This window comes from Lacerta agilis, chromosome 7 (assembly GCF_009819535.1).
Source record: "Lacerta agilis isolate rLacAgi1 chromosome 7, rLacAgi1.pri, whole genome shotgun sequence".
NCBI classification, from domain to species: Eukaryota; Metazoa; Chordata; class Lepidosauria; order Squamata; family Lacertidae; genus Lacerta; species Lacerta agilis.
Window position 1 is genome coordinate 33,637,057 of NC_046318.1, and position 25,199 is coordinate 33,662,255.

At 44.3% G+C, this 25,199-nt stretch overlaps 1 protein-coding gene across 1 annotated transcript; it reads left to right on the plus strand.

Moving 5' to 3' along the window:
* Nucleotides 1–316: 316 nt before the first annotated feature.
* DIPK1C (divergent protein kinase domain 1C) lies at nucleotides 317–19,323 on the plus strand. Its single transcript, XM_033154802.1, has 4 exons — nucleotides 317–540; nucleotides 10,978–11,655; nucleotides 16,486–16,650; nucleotides 18,529–19,323. Exons 1-4 carry the CDS (start codon nucleotides 361–363, stop codon nucleotides 18,769–18,771), a joined length of 1,266 nt encoding a protein of 421 aa, XP_033010693.1. The 5' UTR covers nucleotides 317–360; the 3' UTR covers nucleotides 18,772–19,323.
* Nucleotides 19,324–25,199: the final 5,876 nt, after the last annotated feature.

A 25,199-nucleotide genomic window follows, 5' to 3' on the forward strand; every position in this document is an offset into this window, starting at 1 on the left:
AGGCGGCGCGCTGGGAACCAAGCCCCCACCCCGGGGCCCGCGAGGAGCGTGGCTTCCCCGGAGGTCATATGCGCGCCGCGGGAGGCTCCCGCCGCCGGACGCGCCCGCCACGCTCCGCCCGTGCACTTGGCTCTTGGCTGCACGTTGCAAGCGGAGCGGGCGGTCAGGTCGCGCTGAAGGCTTAGGAGGAAGCGGGGAGGCATTCGCGCCCCCCTCGAAGGCAGCCCGGGGCTCGCCGGCGTCGCTGATGGATCGCCGGGACTCTCCCGTCTGCTGCACGGGCTAAGGCGGCGGGAATCCCCTGAAGCAACAGCAGCAGCAGCAGCAGCAGCCCGGACGAACGGACGGAGTGCGCAAGGCATGCCCGCCTTGAAGCGCCTGCTGAGAGCCAGGCTGGGTAGGCGCTGCTCCGCCGCCTTCTGCCTCTTCTGGGCGGCGTGCGGGGCGGCAGGGGGCGTCTTCTTCTTCTTAGCGCACGGCGGCGTCCTCCTCTCCGGGCGCTGCACCGACGAGCAGAGCCACAGGATCCTGGCCAGGCTGGTAGGTGGCCGCCGGGGACGGCTGCGGAGGGGAGAAAGGAAGGGTGGCCCGCGGGGCTCCGAGGGCGAAGTCCAGGGGAGCCCCCTTCAGACCGAGCAGGAGAGACCCGTAGCCGGGGCCAGGCTGCTTTGCGCCCCAGACGAGCCCAACTACTTGCGCAGACAAAGCGCACACCCCGGGGAGGGGGTAAGCTAACAACAATTGCCCAATGGTGCAGGGCTTCCCTGCTCCCCCCCCCAACATTTTATTCAAGTTGGCACCCTTGGATAGAACAAAAACCAATCTGTATAAAACTGTGCCCCTCTAAAGTGTGCGCCCTGGGCGGCTGCCTCGTTGGCCTCATGAGAGCACCCGCCCTACCGGCAGTAATGCCTTACCATCTGATCCGGGGTCCCTGAGGCCGGGAAGCCGGCAGACTGGTGAGCGGCGGAAGGCAAGGAATCCCACCATCGACTTAGTGGCAGAGGCAGTTCTCTGTTTGCCCCTATCCTTCTCCCTGCTGAGTTCTGGAAGGGCAATACTGGGACTCAGGAGGGAGAGGAAGCTGACAGGCAGGACCACCCCCTGGACTGGTTGTTACCTAAGAAGGCAGGTGAAGGCAGACCGAGGTGGCTGGGTGGATGGGGCAGGGCCTCTTTGTGCTTGGCCCAAACTGACCAACCTTCATTGACTCCACTGCCGAAAATGACATAAGGCTCGGCCACACTTCTTTTTTGGTCCGAGATGGAACAAACATCAACCAGCAGAGCATCAGTTTGCTCCAATTCAGCGCTGAATTGGCAGGTTTTCCCAGGGAAAGTGGCGGGACAAGAAATAGCCCTCTCGGACCCTTGCCTCAAAGTCATGGGGCAAGCAGAGGAAATCTCAGACAAAATAGTAGTAGTAGTAGTAGTAGTAGTAGTAATTTATTTGTACCCCGCCCATCTGGCTGGGTCTCCCCAGCCACTCTTGTTGGCGGCTTCCAACAAATATTAAAATACATTAAAATGGGGTGGCTGAGCCTGTAGATGCACCAGTGCGGACAGATCCCACCTCTGGATGAATCCTATTTCACATCCGGGCGGGCTAGTCCTGGTGGGCAGCAGCAGCAAAAGGCCAGGTTGGATCAAAGATGTCAGGATTAAGCATTCCCCCATGACATTTTCTGGATGTCCTGACTCATGTGCCTTATAGATTGCGTTGCAGCATTTATTTCCTGACTTCTAAGATGGCTTGTGTGGTTCTCTGTTCTCTTTTTTTATCCTTGCCTTAACCCAGCAAGGCAGATTAGACAGTCTCATGCTTGCCCAGTGAACATCCTAGTTTAGTAGAAATATGAACCTGCCTGCCTCTCGGGGAAGGGGCGTAGCTCAGTGGCAGAGCAACTGCTTTGTATCCAGAAGGTCCAAGGTTCAGTCTCCAGGTGAGACTAAGAATGAGCCCTGAAACCATAGAGAGCAGTTCCAAGTAGACAATGCGGAACTAAATGGAGCGATGATTCAATCTGGTATAAAGCAGCTTCCTATGTTTATAGTCCAGCACTCTATCCAGTACATCATGCCACTTCTCTATTGCTCAGGGAAAAGATGGAGCTCAAGGCCAAATGAACTTAGTAGGACTTCACTCTGAATAAGTGATCATGGGATAAGCTGTAGGCATTGATTTAACAGAAGAGTAAGAGTGAAACAGGAATGTGGATGGATAAAAGACCTTGAGGGGGGATTAATAACTTTAAAAAAGTGGGTGGAAAGCCTAGTATTTTTGCAAGAATTTTGAGCACTGTGGATAGAAGTGCTTAATTTGTAAAATGAGAGGTGTCTGGAGTTTTTCGTGATTTTTGCTTGAGAATACCTCAGTTCCAGATGTTCGGAGCTGATTGTTACAACTCAGTAGTGGGGAAGGAGGACATCTCCACATGCTGTCAGAAAAACAGAACTCCTGGATTATATGCAATTGGCAGGCATAATGTGAATGTAAAACAAAAACAAAAATCCTATAGATACACCTATACATCTAAATAAACTTTATTAATTTTGTTAAATGTTGTAATGCTAACAGTGCAATCCCATGCATTTCTACTAAGAAGTAAGCCAAACTTAGTTCAGTGTGACTTTCTCTGAAGTAAGTGTGCATCGAACTGCAGTGTTCTACCAATAATTGACATTCAGAAGTGCTTTTTATAAACCTATCCATTGTGTTTCAAGTACCAAGAATTGAATGTATAAATGCAAGCCTGAAGTGGTGAGACACGAAAAGATACAAGGGCAAACATTACTAGAGCATTATCTAAAACCTGTTCCTTCATCAATATGGTCTGCGTTAAAGGTGTCTCTCAAGAGTAAAATGCCACACTCAGTTTTCAAAGGAGCTAGCAATTTTGGTAGAGGCTGAGACACATGAACTTTCTGTGCAGCCAACCATTTGGTACATCAATTATGAACCAAATGTTGGAGAAAAGTGAACGGGGGGGGGGGGAATAATCCCTGCCTTTCCAATAAAGCTAATGCAACAAAATTTTCTCTTGGATTTTTCTTGGATCCATCCTTGCTTATGGATGTGCATGAGACAGCTGAGTTCAGGAGTGCTTTCTGCCAATGGTATCTGAGCCTCCAGACCTAACCCCAGACATTCATACCTTAGGGTTCAGTTGCAATATTCAATTTGTTCCAATTGCGCTCAAGAGGACTTGCTTCTAGATATGTATAGGATCGCCCTGTTAGTCATTTCCCCCCTTCAGATAGATTGCTGCAATTCACTCTACATGGGGCTGCCCCTGAAGGAAGCCTGGAATTTGGTTCTGGATGCTGCAAACTGTCTGAGGATGGCAAGATAGGCTGTGTTAGGCCATGTAAGGCAAGAGGAACTATAATGAAGCGATTAATAGGATCGTGTTAATTGCATTGACACAATTAACATAATGTGTAGCTTGGCCCAGAGTTAAGCACTTATAAATCCCATTGAACTAAATGGGATATAAAAACACTTAGGGTTGTATCCAGTGTTAGCCCTGTTTAGATCAGGCCCCTTGAAATTAATGGACACGAGTAACTTAGGTTCACTAATTTTAGTGAGCTGCATTCAACTGAAGTCTTGTGCTCCCAGAAGCCAGCACAACAAATCCCACTAGGGCAGCAGGACTTGTCCCTCCCTATGCAACCCTCTACCCATGTTACCCTCCCCAAAATCTCTTTGGGAGGGTCGGGACAACCTCCAGAACAGGATACAGAGCAGGAAAGGGAGATTGATCCATCTGACATGCAGAAATGCATGTGCCAATGAAACAGTTGCCTTAGTGCAGGGTTTCCCAAACTTGATTTTCCAGCTGTTTTTGGACTACAACTCCCATCATCCCTAGCTAGCAGGACCACTGGGTTTTTTTTGGAATTGTAGTCCAAAAACAGCTGGAGACCCAAGTTTGGGAAATCCTCCCTTAGTGTGACGTATAATTCCACCCAGTGGGTCTACTTAGTTGGATACAATCCTTTGGTTTGGCTGGGTTACGTTTTCATAATTTGTAGTGCCAGTAGCATAGCATTCTTTACGGCAGTTGTTCTTGGGAATAGCTTGTTCCACATTCACTGCTTAATTTTAAAGAAATCGGGGAAAAAAAGTATGTCAGCCCTGCAAACTGCACTGCCTTGGTAAGGTAAAACACGTTTCACTATGTTCAGTGGAATTGCAGTGTTGTAGCTTTAAAAAGAAAAAGAAAAAAGCCGATCCCACAATCCTAATATGTCACTGTAAGATGCTGTCACCATGTAATGCCACAAGGTGCCATGCCATTCCCTTACCTCCACTGTGCCATACCATAGTTAATAGATTATATAGCCAATTCTGGGTTGGTGGTCTGTAGATGATAAAGGATCATGCTTTTGAGTAAAGACTAATGGGAGCCAATGAATCCTTGATGTCATGAATTGGAGATTTGTGAAAGTATTGGCATGAAAAGCACTAGGAGACGAGCAGCCCATGCTGATGGAGTTTTGCCTGTGCTTGGGGGGGGGGGGGCGTGAGGGAAACCAGCCAGGCTGCTGATTAAGGGAATCGTCTGCTGCTTGCAAAGCATTTGCCACTGTGACTGCATCTTACACCTTTGAGGCAGCAGTTACTGTCAATTAAAGAAGACAGAGCATTCAGCTGCCAGGTCTAGCTGATAAAACGCAGTAAAAGCAGACGGGGGAAAAAAAGGCAATTTGTATTTTCTAGTGGGTTTTCAAGGCAACTGTGTAGGTGGGCATTAGGCTGCTCAGCTCGAACATCTGTAGTCCATATCCATTAACTTCCCCTGATAAAATAAGAGGATTTATTATTTTAAGATAGCTGAAGGAAATTTTGCTTTGTTCTGTCTGTGAGACAACACATATTTAGAAAGTGGGAAAGTTATTCCAACGTTTTCCTTGCTTTCAGCTGCATAGTGCATTCTTCCTGAGCATATAATATAATAAACGGCAAAATAATTTCTTGCTGGAAATCTGCTACAGCCTATAAAATGCCCTCTCTGCCCAGTCTACATCCAGATTAAACCAGAGCACCTCTGTGTCGAGGTGAAGTGTTGTGTTTGATCTGTGACTTACAAACATTTTCGGACCAAAATATTGTGTAAGGGATTGTATCTCAGCTTTACAAGACGAGCGTGGAGGGTTAAATAACAGGCCAAATTCCTTTATTTGCAAAGGGCTTTTGTCAAATGGGAAAGGAAGCCTAATGGAAATTAAATAATCTATTACGGTAGCAAGCTATTGATGACTATAAATTTTCCTGTGTTGTGTATAATAAACGAAGACAAATTATGTGCTTCTGCAGCCTTGCCAACTTCTTGGAAAGAGCAAGAGGATGAATTCTTTCTCTCCCTTCTGCGTGGCAGACAGCTGCAGTGCTGGATACCTCCGAGATACAGAATATTTTCCATTTCCTCCGGAGCTCTGCTAGAGCTCCAAAACAATTTGGAGGTATCTGACATAGCTTTGAGAATCACATCTGCATTATTCCCTTTGGCCTGTGTCTTAACTTGGATTCCAGAAGCAGAAAAGTTATTTGCAGCCTCATCCACAAACCAGATAAGCCAGCATGCTGCACTAGGATTTAAGCCAGTTCAGTTCTATTAACTCCAAGTAAACTAATTTGGTGGGGGTGGGGGGTGCCTGTAGCTCTCTAGTTGTCGTTGGAGTAAATTCCCTCTCATCACTGACCATTAGCTGTGCTGGCTGGAGCTGATGGAGTCCAACCACATCTGGAAGGCCACAGAGTCCCTATCCCTGAACTAATTTGTCTTACATCCTAACAGGCCAATTTAATTGGTTCCCAATTAATCCACGGGAACCTAACCTTGTGTGTTTGCAGCCTAGTCCTCAGAGTGGTTGCATGATTTCTTTAAGAGAGCTTTGTCGTTTACTCCTGTCTCTTTGCGATTGCTGGGAAACTTTCGGATCGGTTGTTTATTGAGCATTTATGCTGATACGTCCACATCAAACTTATGCGGCGGTTATATGACTGACACTAGATGTTTATTGAGATTCATCCTGATATGTTTGCATGGAGGCCACACAGCTAGTGAGAGTTATCCCACCCTTTGGAGTGCAGTTTCCCATCACTTTTCTTACAGGGCATTTTGCAGTTAGAAAAGGGAAGAGATGATTGTGCTAGAAAGGTAGGGAAACTTGTGCAAATAAGCAGGCTCCCTGGAAGCTCCCTCTTTCACAAGTAGGGGTGAGGAACCTGTGGCCCTCCAGATGTTGTTGGACTCTAACTCCTATCAGCCACAGCCAACATGGTCAATGGTTAGGGATGATGGGAGTTGTATTCCAGCAACACGACACGGCAAGATGCCAAGGGAGCACCAGCTCTTATAAATATATAAAAGGGAAATGGATTGCTTTAGTGATTGGCTATAAAACGGATATTCTCAAATTTACTTCCATCTGTCATGTCGTACTGCTTGCATTAGTGAATGGCTTCAGGCAAAATCAGTGCTACTATTTATATGCAGTTTTTCGAGTCCCTGCACACAGAAGTCTCTGCAGGCGTAAGTAACATACAGTAGCTTTTACAATGGCTTGTGCTGCGTTACTCACATCCATTTGGTTGATCCACAGGCTTTCGTGACCTTAGGAGAACTTGGCTCTGGAGATGAGTAAAGTATGCAAATTTCTCTCTGAAAAAGCCTGGGAAGCATAGCTATTTGATAACGCCCTAGCTATGATGGATGGATATAACATTTCAAATGATTGTCGGTGGTGGGGATGGGGGAGAGGTGGAGATGAAGAAGGAAAATAATACCTGAGCTCACAGGTGTTTGATAAAACCAAGATGCCAGGCGTTCAAGACAAGCTGCTTTGGGTTGTATCCCGTGAGGACTTCGTGCTGCTTGAAAGCACTTCTAAAGTTGGACACTCATTTTGTTGCCAATTACCTCTATCCTTATGTCGTCGTCCCCAAAAAACCTGCTACTGATGGCTGAAGAACCCTCCACAAAACAGCCTGGGATGCAGGGCTACAGTAGGAGGTATGGTGGAATTGGTGGACACCAGGGCTTTATGGAAGTGTTTTGTGTTAGTGCAAAGCGACGTTGTGTTCAGCCTTCCTCCCCCTTTTAGAATTGTAGAGTTGGAAGGGTCCCCAAGAGCCATCTAATCCACATTCTTGCTTTTTGGAACTCGCTATGATGGTGGTTTTATTGCCCACCCTTCAGCCTAATGCCCAGGGTGGGTTACAACGATTTAAAACTCAGTTTAATACAGTTTCAAAACACAATTAAAACACACACATACACAATCTCAAAAAATAAATAAATTAGGGTGGGTCTTGAAAGTATGCGTATCACAGGTGTCGAAGGTCAGGGTAAAGAGGTGCTACAAACCTACTACAGAGCATTATTATGGCCAGAGTTAAAAGGATATTCGGGCAGAGTTAAAAGGAATATCAGTTAATTTACAAAAGTAGGTATTCAAGTAACCAATCACATTGTAGCCATTTACTTGCTATTTTGCGACGATGGTAGCAAGGCTGATCCCAAATTTAGAAAACTCGGGGCATTGCCACCACTGGTGGTGGTGGTCTCTTCAAGATATAGCCGACTGATCTGGTTATCAGGAAGAATATTTCACCCAGGGGAGAAACTTGGCAGAGCACGTGACAAGTTCTACTCTGCTATTTGTGGCTCCCAGAAGGACTCAGGAAATGGTATAAAGCAGTGTTTCTCACTGTAGCTCCCTTCCGACCTCGTTTCCTTCCTGTGGCCTGTCCTACCGGTAGAAAGGTAGCTACTTAAATGTTTTGTTTGTAAATAGAACGTTTTATTTATAATTTTTACAATTTATACAAAATACAATTACATTTTAAAAAATATACTTTTAAGTATTTCTCGATCAATTGGACCCTTGTGCTTGCTGACCAGAAACAAGCTTTTTAATATCCGGTTCTATTGTGGTTCTATTGATAACCGAAGATCACCTCTGTCCATTTTGTTAAGGCGGTTCCGCATGAGGCCGAGTAACTCTTGCATGCAGCTACGTACCTCCTTTCGCAGTAGTGCTTGCATGAAGAAACAGCATGCCCTCATAACTAACACGGCTGCAGCCACACACTTTGCCCGGGACAAACGAGATGCGGGAAGCTTAGTGTGTACAGCGGTAGAGTGTGGAAGTGGGAGAGAGAAGGAAGCAGAAGCGACGTTGCCACAGAGGGTGCATGGCACTGCATCGACTGAGAAGCATGGTCGTTTCTCTGTTCACTCTACTTCTCTGTTTTCTGTTTTCTTTTCTCGATCCCTTTTCTGTTTTCTTCACTTCTCACTTACATCTGTGGCCTCCTAGTTTCGTGCCATGCCCCCCCCCTATGCGATTTTCACCTGTGGCCCCCTTGGAATATCGGGGGGGGGGCGCAATGGGGCCATATGGCCCCAAGTTAGGAAACACTGGTTTAAAGGTAACTGATAGCAATTCCTCCATAGTACTGTTGGAACTGTTTATTGGCTCCCTTACAGGAGCATGCAGGGTTGTCTTCCAAACTTGTATCTGGGAGGCTTTTGTGTGAAGGCAGCATTTCTGTGCGCTGTGAGTGGAGGGGTGTGAGGAGGCATAAAAGCTGGCACACCATCGCCATTGTTGGAGATGAGCTGAGGCAACTTGGCATCTGATAAATATAAAAATATGGGGCAGTATTCAGCTCCTGTATCCCTTCAGCACAAGGATTTCTGCTTGCACAATGGGATTCCCCCTCCCTTCCCCTGCAAGTGCCCTGCACCCTCTGCTCCAGAGCATTGGGGAAACCCCTAGAACAGATTTAGGGGGTGCACAGGAGGAGAGCATTCCATTGCACAAGCAGAAATCCTTGCACTGGCAGAATGTTTCATGAACCTTGTGCTGGATTCTACCCTTATATTCTGTACGTAATCTGTGCCATTTGGAACTGCTCCAGATTTTGCTCTCTCCATCCCTCGTGTGCAGAGTCCATAGCCAATAGAATGTAAGCTGGCAGAGACCTGGGAATGGGATGAACTGGCTGGAGAAATATGAGAGAGCCTCGCGGGGCTTGCATTTTCTGGGGTCCAACATTTCTCTCATGTGAAAATATATTGTGGGAAATTCCTGGCCTGAGGAATGGGGTGTGTGGAGGGGAAATTAACACAGAAGTTGGTATCAAGCCACTAACTGGCTGTCTGATTTTCTTCATCTTCCACCCTAGCCCACGTCGGTCATCTTCTCCTCCAGAGAGTTGCCTGGAATAGACTTTGCAGCTGCACTTCTGGAAGGTCTGAATGGACACAGTTATGCAGATTGCTTACACTCCTAGAAACAGAGGGATGGAAACAATTAAGGCTGGAGGAAGGGACTGGCAGGGGAAATCCTGTTTGTTTATTTATTTTCGTGCATTTGAGATGACCACATAACTATAGAGTCCTGATTTCTTTTTTGTCTCTTTGGTCATGAACTGCAGAATTTGCAAACCACACAAATATGTCCCATCATACCTTTCGTCAGTGGACATCAAGTGACTTACCAACAGGTATTGATTAAGAGACTTCCAAGCTTTGTTGTACAACAAGCATGTGGTTTTTATTTTGTTTTACAAGACCCTGCATATTTTCAGCTTGGTAGATAACAATTGCTCTAATGCCGTCACATTTTAGGATGAACAGAGGCAGATTGTAGCACTGAATTCTGTGTGGTCACAACTCCCCATGCATTTCAGTTGGTCCCACAAAATGTTTTCATAGCAAGTTTCTCCACCACCGTAAGAAAACCAGTATCATAATGCCTTACAGCTGTTTTATCTTTATCACTGCTTTTAATCATTGTGTAAACTTTTAAGCTTTCCGGCAGCCAGTTTTATGTGTGGCAAAAAAAGGTGGATGTGTGTGTGTTTTGATACTGCTTGGCAGGGGGTTGGACTGGATTGACCTTATGATCTCTATGATTCTATGAGTCTATGATTATTTGAACCCTCAACCACCATCTGGGTGTACAGCAAAGATGCCACGCCCAAACCAATGAGACACATTTTTATGTGTCTTTTACACATGTGGCAGAGAGAAGGAGAAAAATGTTTCCAAAAGTACAGACCAAACTCACCCTTGGCATAATATACAAAGGAACCTGAACTTAGGGTGTCTCCTGACAGTATTTTGTGGGAGGGATTCAAGTGCATACTAGAACTTTAGAAATGGACTTTCTGCATGTAGGAAAGTGACAGGGAAATGCATTGGAAAAATTTGGGTTGAATAAATGGCTAACAGGAAGATGTCAGCCCATAGAATAATCCGAATGAATGCTCAATGAAATTCGGATATAAATTAACCAATACACAGACTTTGTGTAAGCAAATTGGGATGAATGCTCAATAAATAGGCCATCTAGAGCAGGGGTCAGCAATTTTTTTCAGCAGGGGGCCGGTCCACTGTCCCTCAGACCTTGTGGGGGGGCTGGATTATATTTTGAAAAATATATGTGAACGAATTCATATGCCCCACAAATAACCCAAAGATGCATTTTAAATAAAAGCACACATTCTACTCATATAAAAACATGCTGATTCCTGGACTGTCCGTGGGCTGGATTGAGAAGGCGATTGGGCTGCATCCGGCCCATGGGCCTTAGGTTGCCTACCCCTGCCTTAGAGCAAAAGTACAGAGCTTAAACAACATAAGATACAATTTACTGACCTTTGTGGGCTGTCTGTTTATGAGCTTGCCACCCTCGGAACAACAGCTAGCAAGAGTTTCTTGGGAGTTTATGACCTGTCAGGTCTGCAGGAAAGATGGAACAGCAAACATCGGCAAACATCTCCCTCAAACTTTCCTGACACCTTTGCTGTGTGTTACTTTTGTCTGTGTCATGGAGAACTTGAGTATGTAAAGCTTCTTCATGGATCTGTCCTCTTCCCCTACTCTTGATGTGACTGGAAATGGTGGCTTTCTTTCTGCTGTCAATTGATTCTTTCTTTCTTTCCACATTTCTCCAGTGCCTTGACTATAGAAAAGGAGCCTTGACAGGAGACCTTTGCGAAGACTTGTGTGTGGCACAGAAGTTGATATACAAGCGCTGCCTTTATTACGACAGAGGTAAGAAGGTCATCCAAGCTGACTGGAGAGGCCGCCCAGTGATCCTGAAATCCAAAAATGGAATCTTCTCTAGCTACCACCACCTTGGCTTTCTGGAGGAAATGGAACCGCAGGGTATTCCAGATGCAGAGCTCCTCCTGATGGTCGCGTTGGAGATCAAGAATGTTCTGGGTCTAGAACTTCCTAATAACACTGTGGTGCCTTTGTGGACGAAGGGGAGGGGCCCACACTGGAAAGCACAGCTGGCTAGCATGTGGTCCCTACTCCAACAAGAAGAATATATTTACTTCAGTGTGCTGCAAGACTTCAGTAAACATGTCCTAAGGGTCATTGGCTCCTGTGGCCACTTCTATGCTGTGGAGTATCTGACCGCTGGGCATACCTGGCAAAAAACTCTCTTTTCTGTGGAAGATGCGGTCGGCGTTTCCTTTTCTGGGATTAAAAGCAAGGCTAAGGCCATCACCGAAATTGCCATAAGCTTCCTGGATATGGTAAAGCATTTTGACAATGACTTTTCTCACCGGCTTCATCTCTGTGACATCAAGCCGGAAAACTTCGCCATCCGAAGTGACCTGACGGTAAGTGAGGACCTCAATGTCATAACTGTGGTTTGGGCGCATGTAGCATGCAACTCATAACCAAAGGAGGTCATCTTCTCCATTGATATCCCATATGCAGAGCCCTGTGTGGCACAAGTGTTCCCGAATGTTGACTGGCCTTGGAAATTTGGGCTGTCTGTTAAGAAACATTCATACCATTCATTTAAAGCACATGGGTTCTCCCCCCCCCAAAAAAATAATAATTCTAGGAATTGTAGTTTAAGGGTGCTGGGAATTGCAGCTTTGGGAGGAATAAACTACAGTTCCAAGGATTCTTGAAGGAAAACCATGTACTTTAAATGAATGGTGTGGGCCAATGACTGACTTGATGAATCTATCACCTATTTTATTGATGGAAATCACTTGTCTTATGCAAGTGGGTCCTGCATTCTTGAAAAACTGCCTCTATTGTAACAATATGTTCTGAACAACACAACAAGATGTTTTTTGACCATACGAGCTAGGTACCAAAATCAAATAACATAGAACAAGTGGTACTTGCAACAAAATGTTGCAGTGTGAAGTATTCCTGTTCAGAATTCTAGCCTTCCTGAGATACTCTCTTCCCCCACTCTATTTTTTCCCAACAGAGACTTAGTGTCCTATGGTCACTGAGCACACTTGATTTGTTTCCCTCCCTGTTCTTTAGTGTTTCCCCCCCTGAAGGTGTGTGTGTGTGTGTGTGTGTGTGTGTGTGTACTTCTGCTAATTTCCAGGTTCCGAAGCTGATATCTCCATCTAGCTGGTGCTGTTTTAGCTACAAAATGGCTAGAACTTCCATATTTTGGAGAGTCTAGTACTTGCCTTGAGCATTGTCTAGGAGTCTGGTTGCTTATAGCTGACATACAACATAGAAGTCGGGGACAGAGGATGCTTTGAGAAATTTTGTTATTGATTTGATCCATTGTGAGCCTTTGGTGAATAGAAATCCAATTCAATACTGGGCCTCAGCTGATCTTTTTTGTGAAGATGGAGCCTTCTATAGAAGGCTCTTCAAATCATACTCTCAGTTTAACTTGGAGCAAATTAATTTCCTCCTGTAGAGTGAAAGTAGAGTATGTTCATTATCACGGCTGCCAGCAGAGCCAGTATTTATTAAGTATGCACACAGAACTTCGCACCAGAACGTGCTGTGCAAAGGTTAAGTGTGTAGTGATTTAAAGGCATAGGTGTGTTTTTGCTCTCCAATTTATTTTTGTGTTTGTTCAGGTGCGTAATTAGAAGCTGGGGAATGGGTGGGAAGCAGCAAAAAAAGTGTGAATTATTAAGTGAAAGAGATTCTGTTTTTTTTTTTTTTTAAAAAAGCTCTGCTTACCATATGTTAAATCAGATTCAGCACGGTCACTATATAGCGCCACTTCATTCATTTGAGGACCTCTTCTACCCGATCAGATTACAACAGCATCCTTCACCCATAGGGAACTGCTAGGTATTCACCAATGCCATGCCTACATGGGGCTGGCAGTCCTGCCCCCTGCCTGTCCACCCTGTCATGTCCCTCTTCAAGTCAGAACTGTTAATTCTCTGGCTGCCAGTTAGGGGTGGTAGCCAATGACTGCCTCCTGCTCCATGCTGTGCTGGTTGCATTGCTGGTATAGTCCTATTCGTTGGACCCAGACTGTGATTCATTGCTTTGTAGGTCCGTGTCTGAGACTGCCCCCGAGATATAGGGCAAATGTCAGCCTTGTTGCCATCGCATCTCAAGCTTATTCATAGGGAAATGAGTGGCGGTGAAGTTAGTTAGGCTTGATAGCGCTGCCAAAAAAAGTCCCGAAGAATAGTGTGGGAAAGCAACCAGTCTCATGAAAAACATATTACTTATTCCAGCAAGTGCCAATGCCTCGCCATTTGCATTAATCTAATACACATCAGGCTTTGCAGTTGGAGGGCAAACATGTACAGAGATCGCTCTGGATTTCTGGATACACCTCCTCCTGGGACTAATACCAAACTACTGATCACTTCCTTGTTGCATCTTTGGTGTGTGTGTGTCTCTTGTTGACTGCTTTTTGGCACACAAATTGGCCCCGAGGCGGCCCCATGCTTGGCTAGTCTGCCAGCATGAGCCTTCTGTGTGTAAACTAATGGAATGGCTGGTATATAATGCCATTCTATTTCTTTTCTTCGGCAGCCTGTATAAAACTGAGTTTCAGCCAGGCCACCTAACGTACGGAAAATAAAAGGCAGGCCACGCACATTAAGAAGATCTGGCCCAGTTATGTGCCTAATAACAATCCACCAAACAAAACCCAGTAGCTGGATCCCCCCCCCCCGTGGATCCACTTAAAAAATTAGGAACTCGAAGTTGGAGCGAGCTGCAGAATGCTACATACTAGATAGGTTTCTGATATTGCCTGCATGAACTTGCGAAAGGCCCCGGGGTGTGTCAGTCTTCTAAAGCTTTCCAATAAGTCTTCCCAAAACGCTTTGAGCTGTACTCTCCTTTAGGTCTGCTCAGAAAATGAGAGGGCCATTTCAAGTTCAGTACTTTCACCCTGTCACTCAGACAACTGTGGGTTTGAAAGCTGCCTTTTCTTCTCTCACTTCCCATTGCTTTAAATTTTGTTGTTTTTCAAGTGAAAAACTGTAGAAAGTGTTGTATTGACCGGTTGGAGACTAGAATTCACAGTTCACATTATCCACAGAATGAACATGAAGTTGGCAGGCAAATATCATTAGAAGCACTATTATCAACTCATTTTGCTTTAAGGGTGTAATCCTATACTGATAATCTGCTGGCTGAGGGGCAACAGGATTTTGCGGAAACATACTGGCCGAGTGCCTGGTATGCCCCTGAAACCCCCAGAACAAAGTCATAACAAACATCTGAGCTTCTCAGTCTATTTGCAGTTCGTGGTGTATTCTGGACAAATTTTAATCTTTTCCTCCCCTTTTAAAACCAAGAAAGGTGTGTGCAGAACAAAAAGTTAATATCAATTTTGTGAAGGATGGCTATCCCTGCCCTTGATACCTGGCATAGTCTCTCCAAAGCAGAGCCCTTATTCCTTCTATTGTTTGCAAGCACACACTCACACACACATTGTCAAAAGACTTGTGTTGATGAGGCTCACAGTTCAGCCATAGCCCCACCTCAGTAAGTTGCAGTTGTCTACATTTCTAAAGCATTAAAACAGGTGAGGAACCCTCAGCCCTCTAGACGTTGTTAGTCTACAGCTCCCATCATCCCTGACCATTGGCCAAGCTGGCTGAGGCTGATGGGAGTCCCAAGTCCAAGCGCATCTGGAGGACCAGAGTTCTCCTATATCCCTGCTTTACAATTATCCCAGTTCAGAAGAGCAACACTGATGATGTGGATATGTGTTTTCTAGGGGATGTTAAATTCAGGTTCCCACTCAGCCATGAAGCTCTCACTGCATATTCCTGGGCCAATCACAGTTTCTCCTTCCTAATCTCCCTCACAAGGTTGGTAATAGAAAATGGGGTCAGAGGGTATTCTGCTTTGAGCTCCTTGGAGGAAAGTTGGACTATACATAAAATCTCTGCACAAACCTTTGCTGATCTAGAGGGTGGAAATCGCTTACTTGTTTGGATTTTAAATGGTTTTCTTGTTGTCGCCTCACAGCGATGGAGAGTATCTGGACTTGGGGAATCCTCAGCAGTTGATGCCACCCACAATGGAGAATGTCGCATCTCAGAAATAGGTTAAATACATGTACTTGAAAAACAGACATAATGGAGCAGTTCATGAAGCATTTTCATTTTTTCATAGAAGGAATGAAAATATTTTATCTTGATAAGTTGAAAATGACCAGAACACTAAGTTTACCTAGGGACATGGTGACTCCAGAAGACCAAAAGGATGAGGTCTGTGCTATAGATGCGCCAGAAAAAGGAAGTTAAAAACCCACCCATAGTTGTCATGGGGACAGTGGAAATAGATTCACAGACAAACACCCCCAGGTAAACAAACAATAGCTGCAGCCACAGTAAATGAATGAATTTATAACATGAAACTCTGCACTTGGTCAGATGTTGACTTTATTTTTATTTTTTCAGGATTGCCAAGCTTTATTTTAACGTTTTTGCTCTAATGTGTTAGGAATGTAGAAGATGTAAAACATGGAACAGTAGGAGCCAGGGGGGAAGAGAAGGAGAGAAATCACCACAATTGGAAGCAAATACCGTATTATTGTCCACTAAGTCCAGCATCTAAAATTACCCAATTGCTCACAATGGGTGGGCCATTTGGTCACATGAACATAGGAAGTTCTTTTATACAAGGTCAGGCTATTTGTCCATTGAGCTAAGCCTCTTATTTTGTCTCCTCTGGCTGACAGCAGGACTCCAGGTCTTAGGGAAAGGTCTTTCTGATCCTTTTAAATAGGAGTATCAGGGATTGAACCTGAGCCCTTCTGTATGCAAAGGATGTACACTCCCGCTGGGCTATGGGAAGGGTCAACTTCCTATTGGACCGCTGCTGTTATGCCTCTGAGGGTGGGGCTTGCTAGAGCAAATGGAACAGAATTTATGTCATCACAGAAACCACTCCCCTTGTGAAGGAGAATTGACCTACCTTATTCTGAGGCTGCCATTTTCTCAGGGATCTCCGAGAAGAACTTCCCTTCCTTTCACGCCAAAATTGTCTGTTACTCATGCAATTCTGTTTCCAGCCTTGGTGTTGCAGAGCTAATCAGTGAAAGCTCTTCCACTTGTAATTTCTAATTTTCTCTTGCATTCATCTCGGAATCCTTGAATCAGCAGTCTTTAGGGCTCAGGAACAACGAGAGCAGAAAAGCGGCAATTTGCACGGACCGTTGTCACCCTTGAATGCATTATTCTGGTTTGCAGGTGGTGGCTATTGACGTAGACATGGCTTTCTTTGAACCGAAAATGAGAGACATCCTTGAGCAGAACTGCACAGGCGATGAAGACTGTAATTTTTTTGATTGCTTTTCAAAGTGTGACCTGAGGAGCAGAAAATGTGGAGCAGAGAGAGCCAATAACAACCTCCAAGTGAGTGGCTACGGGCTTATTTGTCTCCCTTACTGGATGCATGTCTTGACTTTAAAATACCCATGAAAGTGCAAGTTTAAAATAAATGATGCTGCGAGCGACTGTCACTTAAGGACTTATTCACACATGCATGCACACCACTCGATGAATGCAGCTCCAAGCAGTAGCTTCCACGGATGAACAAGCTTTCACAGATGTAATCAGCACAGGCAGTGTTTCGCATCTTGCCGCATCATCACCTCAAGCAGAGTGTGTTTCAGTGAAGATGAGTGACATCTAAAGTGGCAGCGTTCCATGGCTGGTACAGGGTTGCTGCCAAAAATGGCACCCCCGTGGCAAATTTTGCTTACTGCCATAACATCAAGTGATACCACATTGATGCAGCATGGTATTTAACTTCCAACAGCAGCCAAAGGTGTTGCACGGAGGGTAGGAGATCTCACATTGTAATGGCATTGCATCACTTGTCAAGTCCTTCACTCGTCATAGTAAAGCTGGGCGATATCTGGTTTTCAGCATTGTGATATATCATCTGCTAAGCATCACGATATAACAATATATCACGATGTCGGAAATAAGGATGTACAATAGTACCTTGGTTCTCAAACTTAATCCATTCCAGGAGTCTGTTCAACTCCTGAAACCATTCGAAAACCAAGGCATGGATTCCGATTGGTTGCAGGAGCTTCCTGCACTCAAGCAGAAGCTGTGTTACAACTGTTATTTTGTAGTACAAAGCACAGGGGCAGCAGGAATCATGAGAGAAGCAATGACCCATTTCACAGTTTTCCCCACATCACAATATTTTACATAGCACCCACACTCACATTGTGATTCACGATATGTCGCCATGTAAAATATTATGAAACCATGATCACGAGGTGGACTTCAAACCGGTTTTGGACGATGCATTAATACATTGTCGAGCCCTACATCATAGCTCCTCTGTTGCTCTATGCAGAAGGGGGCCCACACCGAGCAGTGGCACCCACATGAACAACACTACAAGGTAAGAATGAATCCTTCACAAGTACAGCTCTACGTGCGTGAGGATTGCATGGATGCCTTTGCACGTATCAACTGTACATTCAGAGGCTCCAGATGTCCACATTGTTTGTGCGGATGGCAGGGGGCTTCCTGGTGTTCCTTTGCAAAGTAATAGGGGAACGATTGGGAGTGAAGAGGATTCTAAACAATTATGCCACGGAGAAAGAAAAGCTTGCCGCAGGAGTGCTGCTTTGGGTGGCATTCCTATTGTTGGTGTACCATGTAGCCCAGCTGTCAGATCAAGTGATGTATGGACTTGTATGTGAACTGGTGACTCCAGCTATGGATGCTTTTTTGGAGTGGAAGCAAATGGGCTCATACCTATCATTCTGAATGAATTAGAAGCCTTTGTTGTCACTAGGGATGGACAGCCTTTGTCTGTCCTCTTTTATTCTTGCTGGCACTCAATCATAGGTCATAGGAAATACTGTAATAGGAAAGGAATATTCCTCACGAGACCTTCCCAATCAACATGGAAAGATCAGAGGGTGATGGGGATGGGAACATGGGAGGCAGGGATGGTGGTGGTGGTGGGGGACAACACACCTTATGCCTTCATGCATTCCTTAAATGCCAGGAGAGAGCATATGCACTCCTTAAGAGTGCACTATAATTTGCAAGTGGTTTAATCAGCCAGAGAGTGCAGGTTTCCTGCTTCCAAAGAGCCAAAAACATTAGAACTTATTACTGAACTTAGATAAATTATATGACTTAACGATAGTCCAATCAGATCAGCAAAATACATTTTGCGTGAAGATCTTAACCTTAAAGCTGGATGGGACTAAAAGATCTTGTGTGTGAATTACTGCTTCTCTCTCTCCCTTTCCACAGGTCATCTGTGAAAAAATATTCCGGCCCTGGTTTTCTCTCAGCTTCATGGGATCTGCCGTCTCCTTTCCCCTACAGCTGCAGTTACAGAAGGCGGTGCAGGATTGTGCAGAAGCCAGCACCAAGGACATTGGCCATCATCAGAGCCATTCTTCACATTTTCTTTCTGAGTTATACCATTTGCTTCAAGCCAGTCAAAAGGAACTTCAGAAATCCGGTAGCTACCCTCATCAAATTCACCAATGATTACTATTCAGGGAAGAAGGACTTTCTGTTTTTCTTCTTCCATTCAATAGAATTAATTTCCACTTAATGACTTCTGACTGTGCTTTTCAAAACTGTGATTTGAAGAGCTAGCGTGTTTATTATTAATACTCTTTGAAATGCAAAAACATTTTTTATTGGACTCTGTTTTTGTTTCATTCCTGAACCCATGCTGCTTCTCCCCTGCTGTTATTTTGCATTATATTGTTTATCCAAAAAGCAGCAGCACCCGTCCAAACTAATGTCTGACCCAAGGGTGGAACAACATTTAAATTTCAGATGTGTTTTGGAGATGGAGGAGGGGGGGAGAACAGCTTTGCAAGATTAATTCTAGTTTGAAAGTAAAGAGCTGGGGTGGTCAGCTAATTAATGTTTTATTCAATAGAGATTGTGTAGACTAAGATCTTTGTTAGCAAGAAAGGGAATAGATATTGGAACGAAGGATAGTTTTCTCGCTGCCTGCCACCCATCGCCATTTAAGTCAAAACAGACTAATAATGTTAGTGGTTACAATAAAACTGTTTTGCCCATTGACTACAATAAAACAGCATCAAGGCTACAAAGGTTGGGATCGCAAGCCAGGGGTAAGCTACCCTGTGCCCTCTGTTGGACTACAACCCCCATCAGCTTCAGCTAGCATGGCCAATGGACAAGGATGATGGGAGTTGTAGTTAGATTAAGCACAAAATTGGCTACCCCACATTCCTCATCCCAAATTCAACCTGGGCCATTACTTCACTATTTCAGTGAAACTGCAGCACTGATTGGACCAAAGGAACTGGTTCTTCCGGAAGGACTGGGACCAGAGTCAAGAAATATGGTACCTTGCACTTTGCTTGTCAGGTCATAACCCAGAGTGGTGGTGTACCTTAAAATCCCTGAAAAGGCGGGAAACTCAGCTGCTGTGGTTTCTTCCACCTATTTCTTTTCAGTCTTTTTAAACTCAACTCTATTCCTCCTGCTGTGGATTATAGAGATTAAGCCCTGCTTATTACAGTAGGTGAACAAGAGGTTTGGTAGGGTTGAAAATCCAGACAAAGTTGTTGAGCTTTTTTGGGGAAATAGGAAAAATAAAATCCATTTTTGAGCTTTTTAAAAAATGGAAGATAGGCAAAAACGGCACTGCCAGCATGGGCTGCCATGCACCTGGATTTTCCCGGACATTTGACACTGCTGCCGACTGCAGTATTCAGGATATGTCTGGGAAATTCTGGACATATGGCAACCCTAGGTTTTGGCAGAGGAGAAGACATGGCTACAGAAATGCCTCTCTAATGTGGAGTTAAACCATCAAAATGAGTTTCAGCCTCCTGCATCTTAGTTAGAATTGTCTGGGACAGGAGTTCATCAGAAACCACCTGAAAATCTCAGAATTGCCACCATTGAACCTCTGCCCAAACAACATCAAAGGGAAGTTTGCATCATTATATTGTTCCCGAATTGCCTCAGACCTCCAGCTGACTGGAGACGGTTTCAACAGATGCTTGTGCACAGGGTTTTAAAGAAAAATGAAAGCATGCGTCATGACAGTGGGGGTTGTCTGGTAGAGAGGAAGGATTGAGAACCGTGTCCAACCATGTTTAATTGTCAAGGGTAGGCACTGATTGTGTATTGCACTATCGTCTTGATGGCATCAATCAATATTGTGGGCCACATCCTCTCTAATTCCCATATTTCTAATTGGTTTCCTTCCAGGGCTCTGAGATGTTACTTCCATCATTACATTTGTTTCAGAGCTCTGCTTCGGGATTTCCTCCTCAGGTGTTAACTGGGGTTTTGCCTTGTTTAATCCCACTTTGCCTTTCTGTTTACTGCCCCATGGGGCAGATTTATTTGAGCCATGTTTAGAGGATGGTGGAAGTAGGTTGTAAAGTTTCTGCCATTGTTTTTTTGCGAGTGCATTAATCTGACATTAATCTGTGACACAAATGAGGGTTAGAGAGGATGTCTTGGACTGTGAAGGAATATGTTGCTGACACAACAGAACAATATTAATAAATGTACAGATACTGCCTTCTAGGGAAGGAAGCACTACGTTTTTGGACAGGTTACTGGGGGAAAACCCCCAATCCTTTCATATCCCTATAATATACAGAGTGCTGTTATTATGCACGCTACATCTCACATGAAGCATAAATGGAAATGCTGTTGTGTCTAACTAACTGTGGAATTTGGGGAGAAGAATGAAATCTGTGCGCATAGGGGTAATTCTGATCCTAAGGAACACCAGTGGCACCATCCTAAGCACATTTAGTCAATGTCAGTCGCTCTGAGTCAAATGGGGCTTACTCAAAAGTAAGCGTGCCTGGGGTTGTAGCTTAAAAATACTATACTAAAAATGAAAAACAACAATTGAGCTTTGGAATAAATCTTCTGTTTTTCATAAGATTGCCAGTTCTTGACAAGACTTAATAAATGTAACTGCATATGGCAAATTTCTTCAGTGCCCTGAAGCTGTAAGCTGAACAATGTCACCTCATGGGTGTAGATTATGGCTCTGCACCACAAATTCTTTAGGTGTATTATGTCTACTCCATCTTGCCATTTGTTTAGTCCATGAGCACGGTCCTGTTAAACTATTCCTCACAAACTTTTCATTAGCAAAGCAAATTAATTATTTGTGTGTACCTGCAATACCAAACTGGAATTCACTGATTTTTTAAAAAAGGAATTATGCAAGTTCCAATTGTTGAAAATGTGAGCTTCATAATAGCAGAGCTCTTGGCTCAGAAAGCACTCTGTTGCCTGGTGGAAAATAATAGAGCAACTCCAGGCAGCTGCCTGGAAGACTTGGCTGAAGAGAGGGCACTTGTCACACTTTCCACCAGACGAAGGATTGTTTCTTGAAACTGATTAGTTTCTTTGGCACTGTGCACATTTGTGAGTAAAGATCATCTTAATAGCTGTCAGAACCTCGTAGAACCCAGACGCAGGCCCAAACAAGACATGGAATGAATGTTTGTTTTAACCAATATAAGTCTCAGTAACCTTTGAGTTTGAGCAGACGAATAATGGGAGTGGGTGGGGTTGCTTAACCCATCTCCCTTGGCCATTTTCTCACTCAAAAACTACACACCCCAACTCTTTTTTTCCATCTGCAGAGGAAAAGATATGCAACGGTGTGCTTGATTTTAATATGGGCCTTAGGAGATGAGTTTCATAGAATCTTAGAGTTGGAAGGGACCCAAGGGTAATCTAGTCCAACCTTCTGCAATGCAGGAATCTCAGCTGAAGCATCCATGACAGATGACCATTTTCATCCTCATACTTAGCGCATGAGCCCTTGAACATCTGGGGCTTCAGCCAGCAATTGACCAGAGCTGTGTTTATAGTAGACTCGAGTAGCTGCAGGACTCCAGGGAGAAAAAAAGTGTCCAATAAATCTGTTTTACTTGGAGAAACAGAAACAACCAGTCTAAGCTTGGCAGTTGGATTGTGCTGAGTGCTTTTTATTTTAAACTGTTGATGCTTTTGTTTGCTCAGATTTACCCACACAACTTTTTCCAGGGCTGGCCCAAGACATTTTGACACCTGAGGCGAACCACAAAATTATCCCACAAACAGGAGAAGGAGGAAAGATCTACATCAAGAATATGTGTGTCCCTCTCCCAAGGGCAATGAAACCTCCCCTGGCTTCTGTAGAAATCTGTATGCACTCTTATTCCAATATGACTTTCCCGCTGATACAATTGCAGGTTTTTGAGTACATTAAATGTTACATTGGAATAATCTCTAAGGGAGAATTAACTATGTTTACCCAATGGATTTATAGATGACATGAAATTTGAGAAAGGTATTTCCCAGCCAACAGCAATCTCTCATTTTGCTTGTTCAGGTACATATATCTGGGTTAGACAGCCTGGGCATGTTGCAAGATTCCATCCTTTTTACTGTCTAAGTTGCAGTGATGTCAAAGTTCCAGACCGCAATCTTGATTTTCAGGTTCCTATTGACTGTCTATAAAAACAATAATCATCTGAAACTGAACTGATCTTTCATAACAATGAACTTTGTCACAGCTGGGTAATTGAACTCTTAAAAAAAATAAATCACAGTGCTTCAACACACAAATCTGCAGAGTGACACAGATAAAACACACAACATTCAAATTGTGCTTGCCTGCTTGTCTATCTAGCTGCGTTGCCCTAGAGAAAAGCTCAGGGGGGGTGATATTTTTAAACAAGAGCCCAGTTTGAATATGAACACTCTCCAAAGTTGGCTGCAACAGTTAATTTCTGTTGGGATCAATTGCTGTCTTCGTTACTTCTTTCTCAGGCATCTGGACAAGAGATGGCATATTCTCTGTTTATGACCGCGTTAACTGCAAACATGCCCCAAGAAATCTCGCAAGGATTCGGTCATGTCATGAATGGTTTTGTTGCCACTGAATCACATGTTAATCTCTAAAGTGGGTTGGGGAACCTTTCTCAATCCAAGGGCTTCATTCCCTCTTGGCCAACCCTTGTGTGTGTGTGGGGAGGCAGATTCAATTAAGAGTCACACTAGCAGAAGCCTGTGCAAGGACTTCCGCTAACAAAATGGGCTCCCCCCCCCCGCTTCCTAAATTGGCTGTGGATGGTTTAGGATAATTCCCAAAAGAGCTTGGGGAGAAGAGAAGGGATCATTCGTTCTGTCTGGCAAGCTGAAGTGGCTGTGCTCATGGAACAATTGCCATAGTGCTACGTTGAATTCCTTCCTGGGTGTCATATGCCAATGGTGATCACATAGCTGTCAACCCTCCCTGCTGTTTCCCAATGCTATAATAAGGGAATTTCCCGCAAAAAAAGGGAAAGGTTGACAGCTATGGATCAGGGCCAAAATGAGATGAGTGCGGCCAAAATGGGCACAGCCTTGCCCACACAGAGACACACATCCTATGAGTTTATATGACTATCTAAGCCTGATCCACATTTATTTTTTGTCTATCAGTTTTAAATGTTTTCTGGAATAGCATCTCCTGACCCTAAAGGGGGATTTCTTTCCAAATGCAAACAGCAGCTTCAAATGAGGGTTTTTGGTTAGAAAAGCAACAGAGGAAGAAAGGGTTAAATTATCCCCCTTGCTTTCTGTGATATTGATAATCAAACACCCCCACCCCAGCTTCATAAAACACAACACAACAAAACAAAACATGTATATTAACTGCAAAGGCATGTTTAATGCTGCTTTCTATAGTTTGATCCTCAGAAAGGCCTTTAAAAATAAAACAGGAAAATGCAAGATTTGTTCTGCTGGCTTTGGTGCTACAGGGACTTCTCAAACCGCTTGCTCAGATGGGGCCCCACGAAACTGATAGATCACATCACATACCAAGTGATTCAAGAGTGCAACCTAAATATAGCAACACATTTTGATGTTCAGACCACTGAGTTTTTATCTCACTCGTTTCATTCCCTCTTAACCCAATGAACTGTGGCTGTTTCCAGCTTCTGAGCTGAATCCCTTGACTGTAAAAAACGTGCACAGCTTCAATATGAACAGAGTGCCAGCTAGCAGCTACTTAATAAAACTGACTCTGTAGAAGGCAACTTTATATGTTCATGACAAGTATCTGCAATACCTGTGTCAGGATCTTTTAACGTGTCCTTATACTTAACCTATATCCATATGGTTTGAGCTGTTTAGAAATGTCTGTGCTGCAAAGGCCAAATCCAGCATGCTAGGATTTAAGCAATGACTAAAACACTCTGATCCTAAACATGCTTTGCAGACATGTCTGTTGAAAAAGCCCAAAATGGCACCCTGTTTTTTTTTAGGACTAATCCTAAGCATTTGTATATGCTGTGACAGAAGAATCAGACCTCCTACCAGGTTAAAGTTTACTTCAATCCATCTTGGTTATGGATCAAGAAATTCCACAAATGGCCAAGAGTGCTGCTTGATTGATCTCTCATCCACAACTGGTCACCCTGAGAAGAAATGTGTATCCCCATTTGTTAAGGCCCAGAGCAACATTGCTATATGCAGGGCAAGGGTGATGATGATCATGATTAATAATAAAGTTTTATACAGCGCTTCCAAGTGTTCAAAGCACTTCTGATGTATTCTTGAGTTATAATCTTCTGTAACAGTCCCACAAGTCAATATTCTTATCTTCAGATTTGCAAATGGGAGGCTGCGAGTGTGGCTTACCTTAGACCACATGCTAAGTTCATTGCAGAGGTGAGATGTAAACCAGGGACCGCTACACATTCTGATGCAGGTTTGATTCCCCCAAATCAACACATAGGAGACCTGCTGTCATACCATGGATCTGCCTTCTTTGGCCAGGCAGATGAAGGCTACGATCCTATGCCTACACCTGGGAGTAAGTCCCATTGAACTCAGTAAGGCAGACGTGTATACACAGTACCATTTACATTAATCCTATTTGAAATCAATTGGATTATTATTTGCACAGATGTGTGCTC

Bases quoted from the DNA above. Each gene is read 5' to 3' on its own strand.
- DIPK1C (XM_033154802.1), top strand. From the start codon at position 361: ATGCCCGCCTTGAAGCGCCTGCTGAGAGCCAGGCTGGGTAGGCGCTGC. The intron at 11,656-16,485 runs GTAAGTGAGGAC...TCTGGTTTGCAG, and splicing joins CCATCCGAAGTGACCTGACG to GTGGTGGCTATTGACGTAGA. The intron at 16,651-18,528 runs GTGAGTGGCTAC...CCCTTTCCACAG, and splicing joins GAGCCAATAACAACCTCCAA to GTCATCTGTGAAAAAATATT.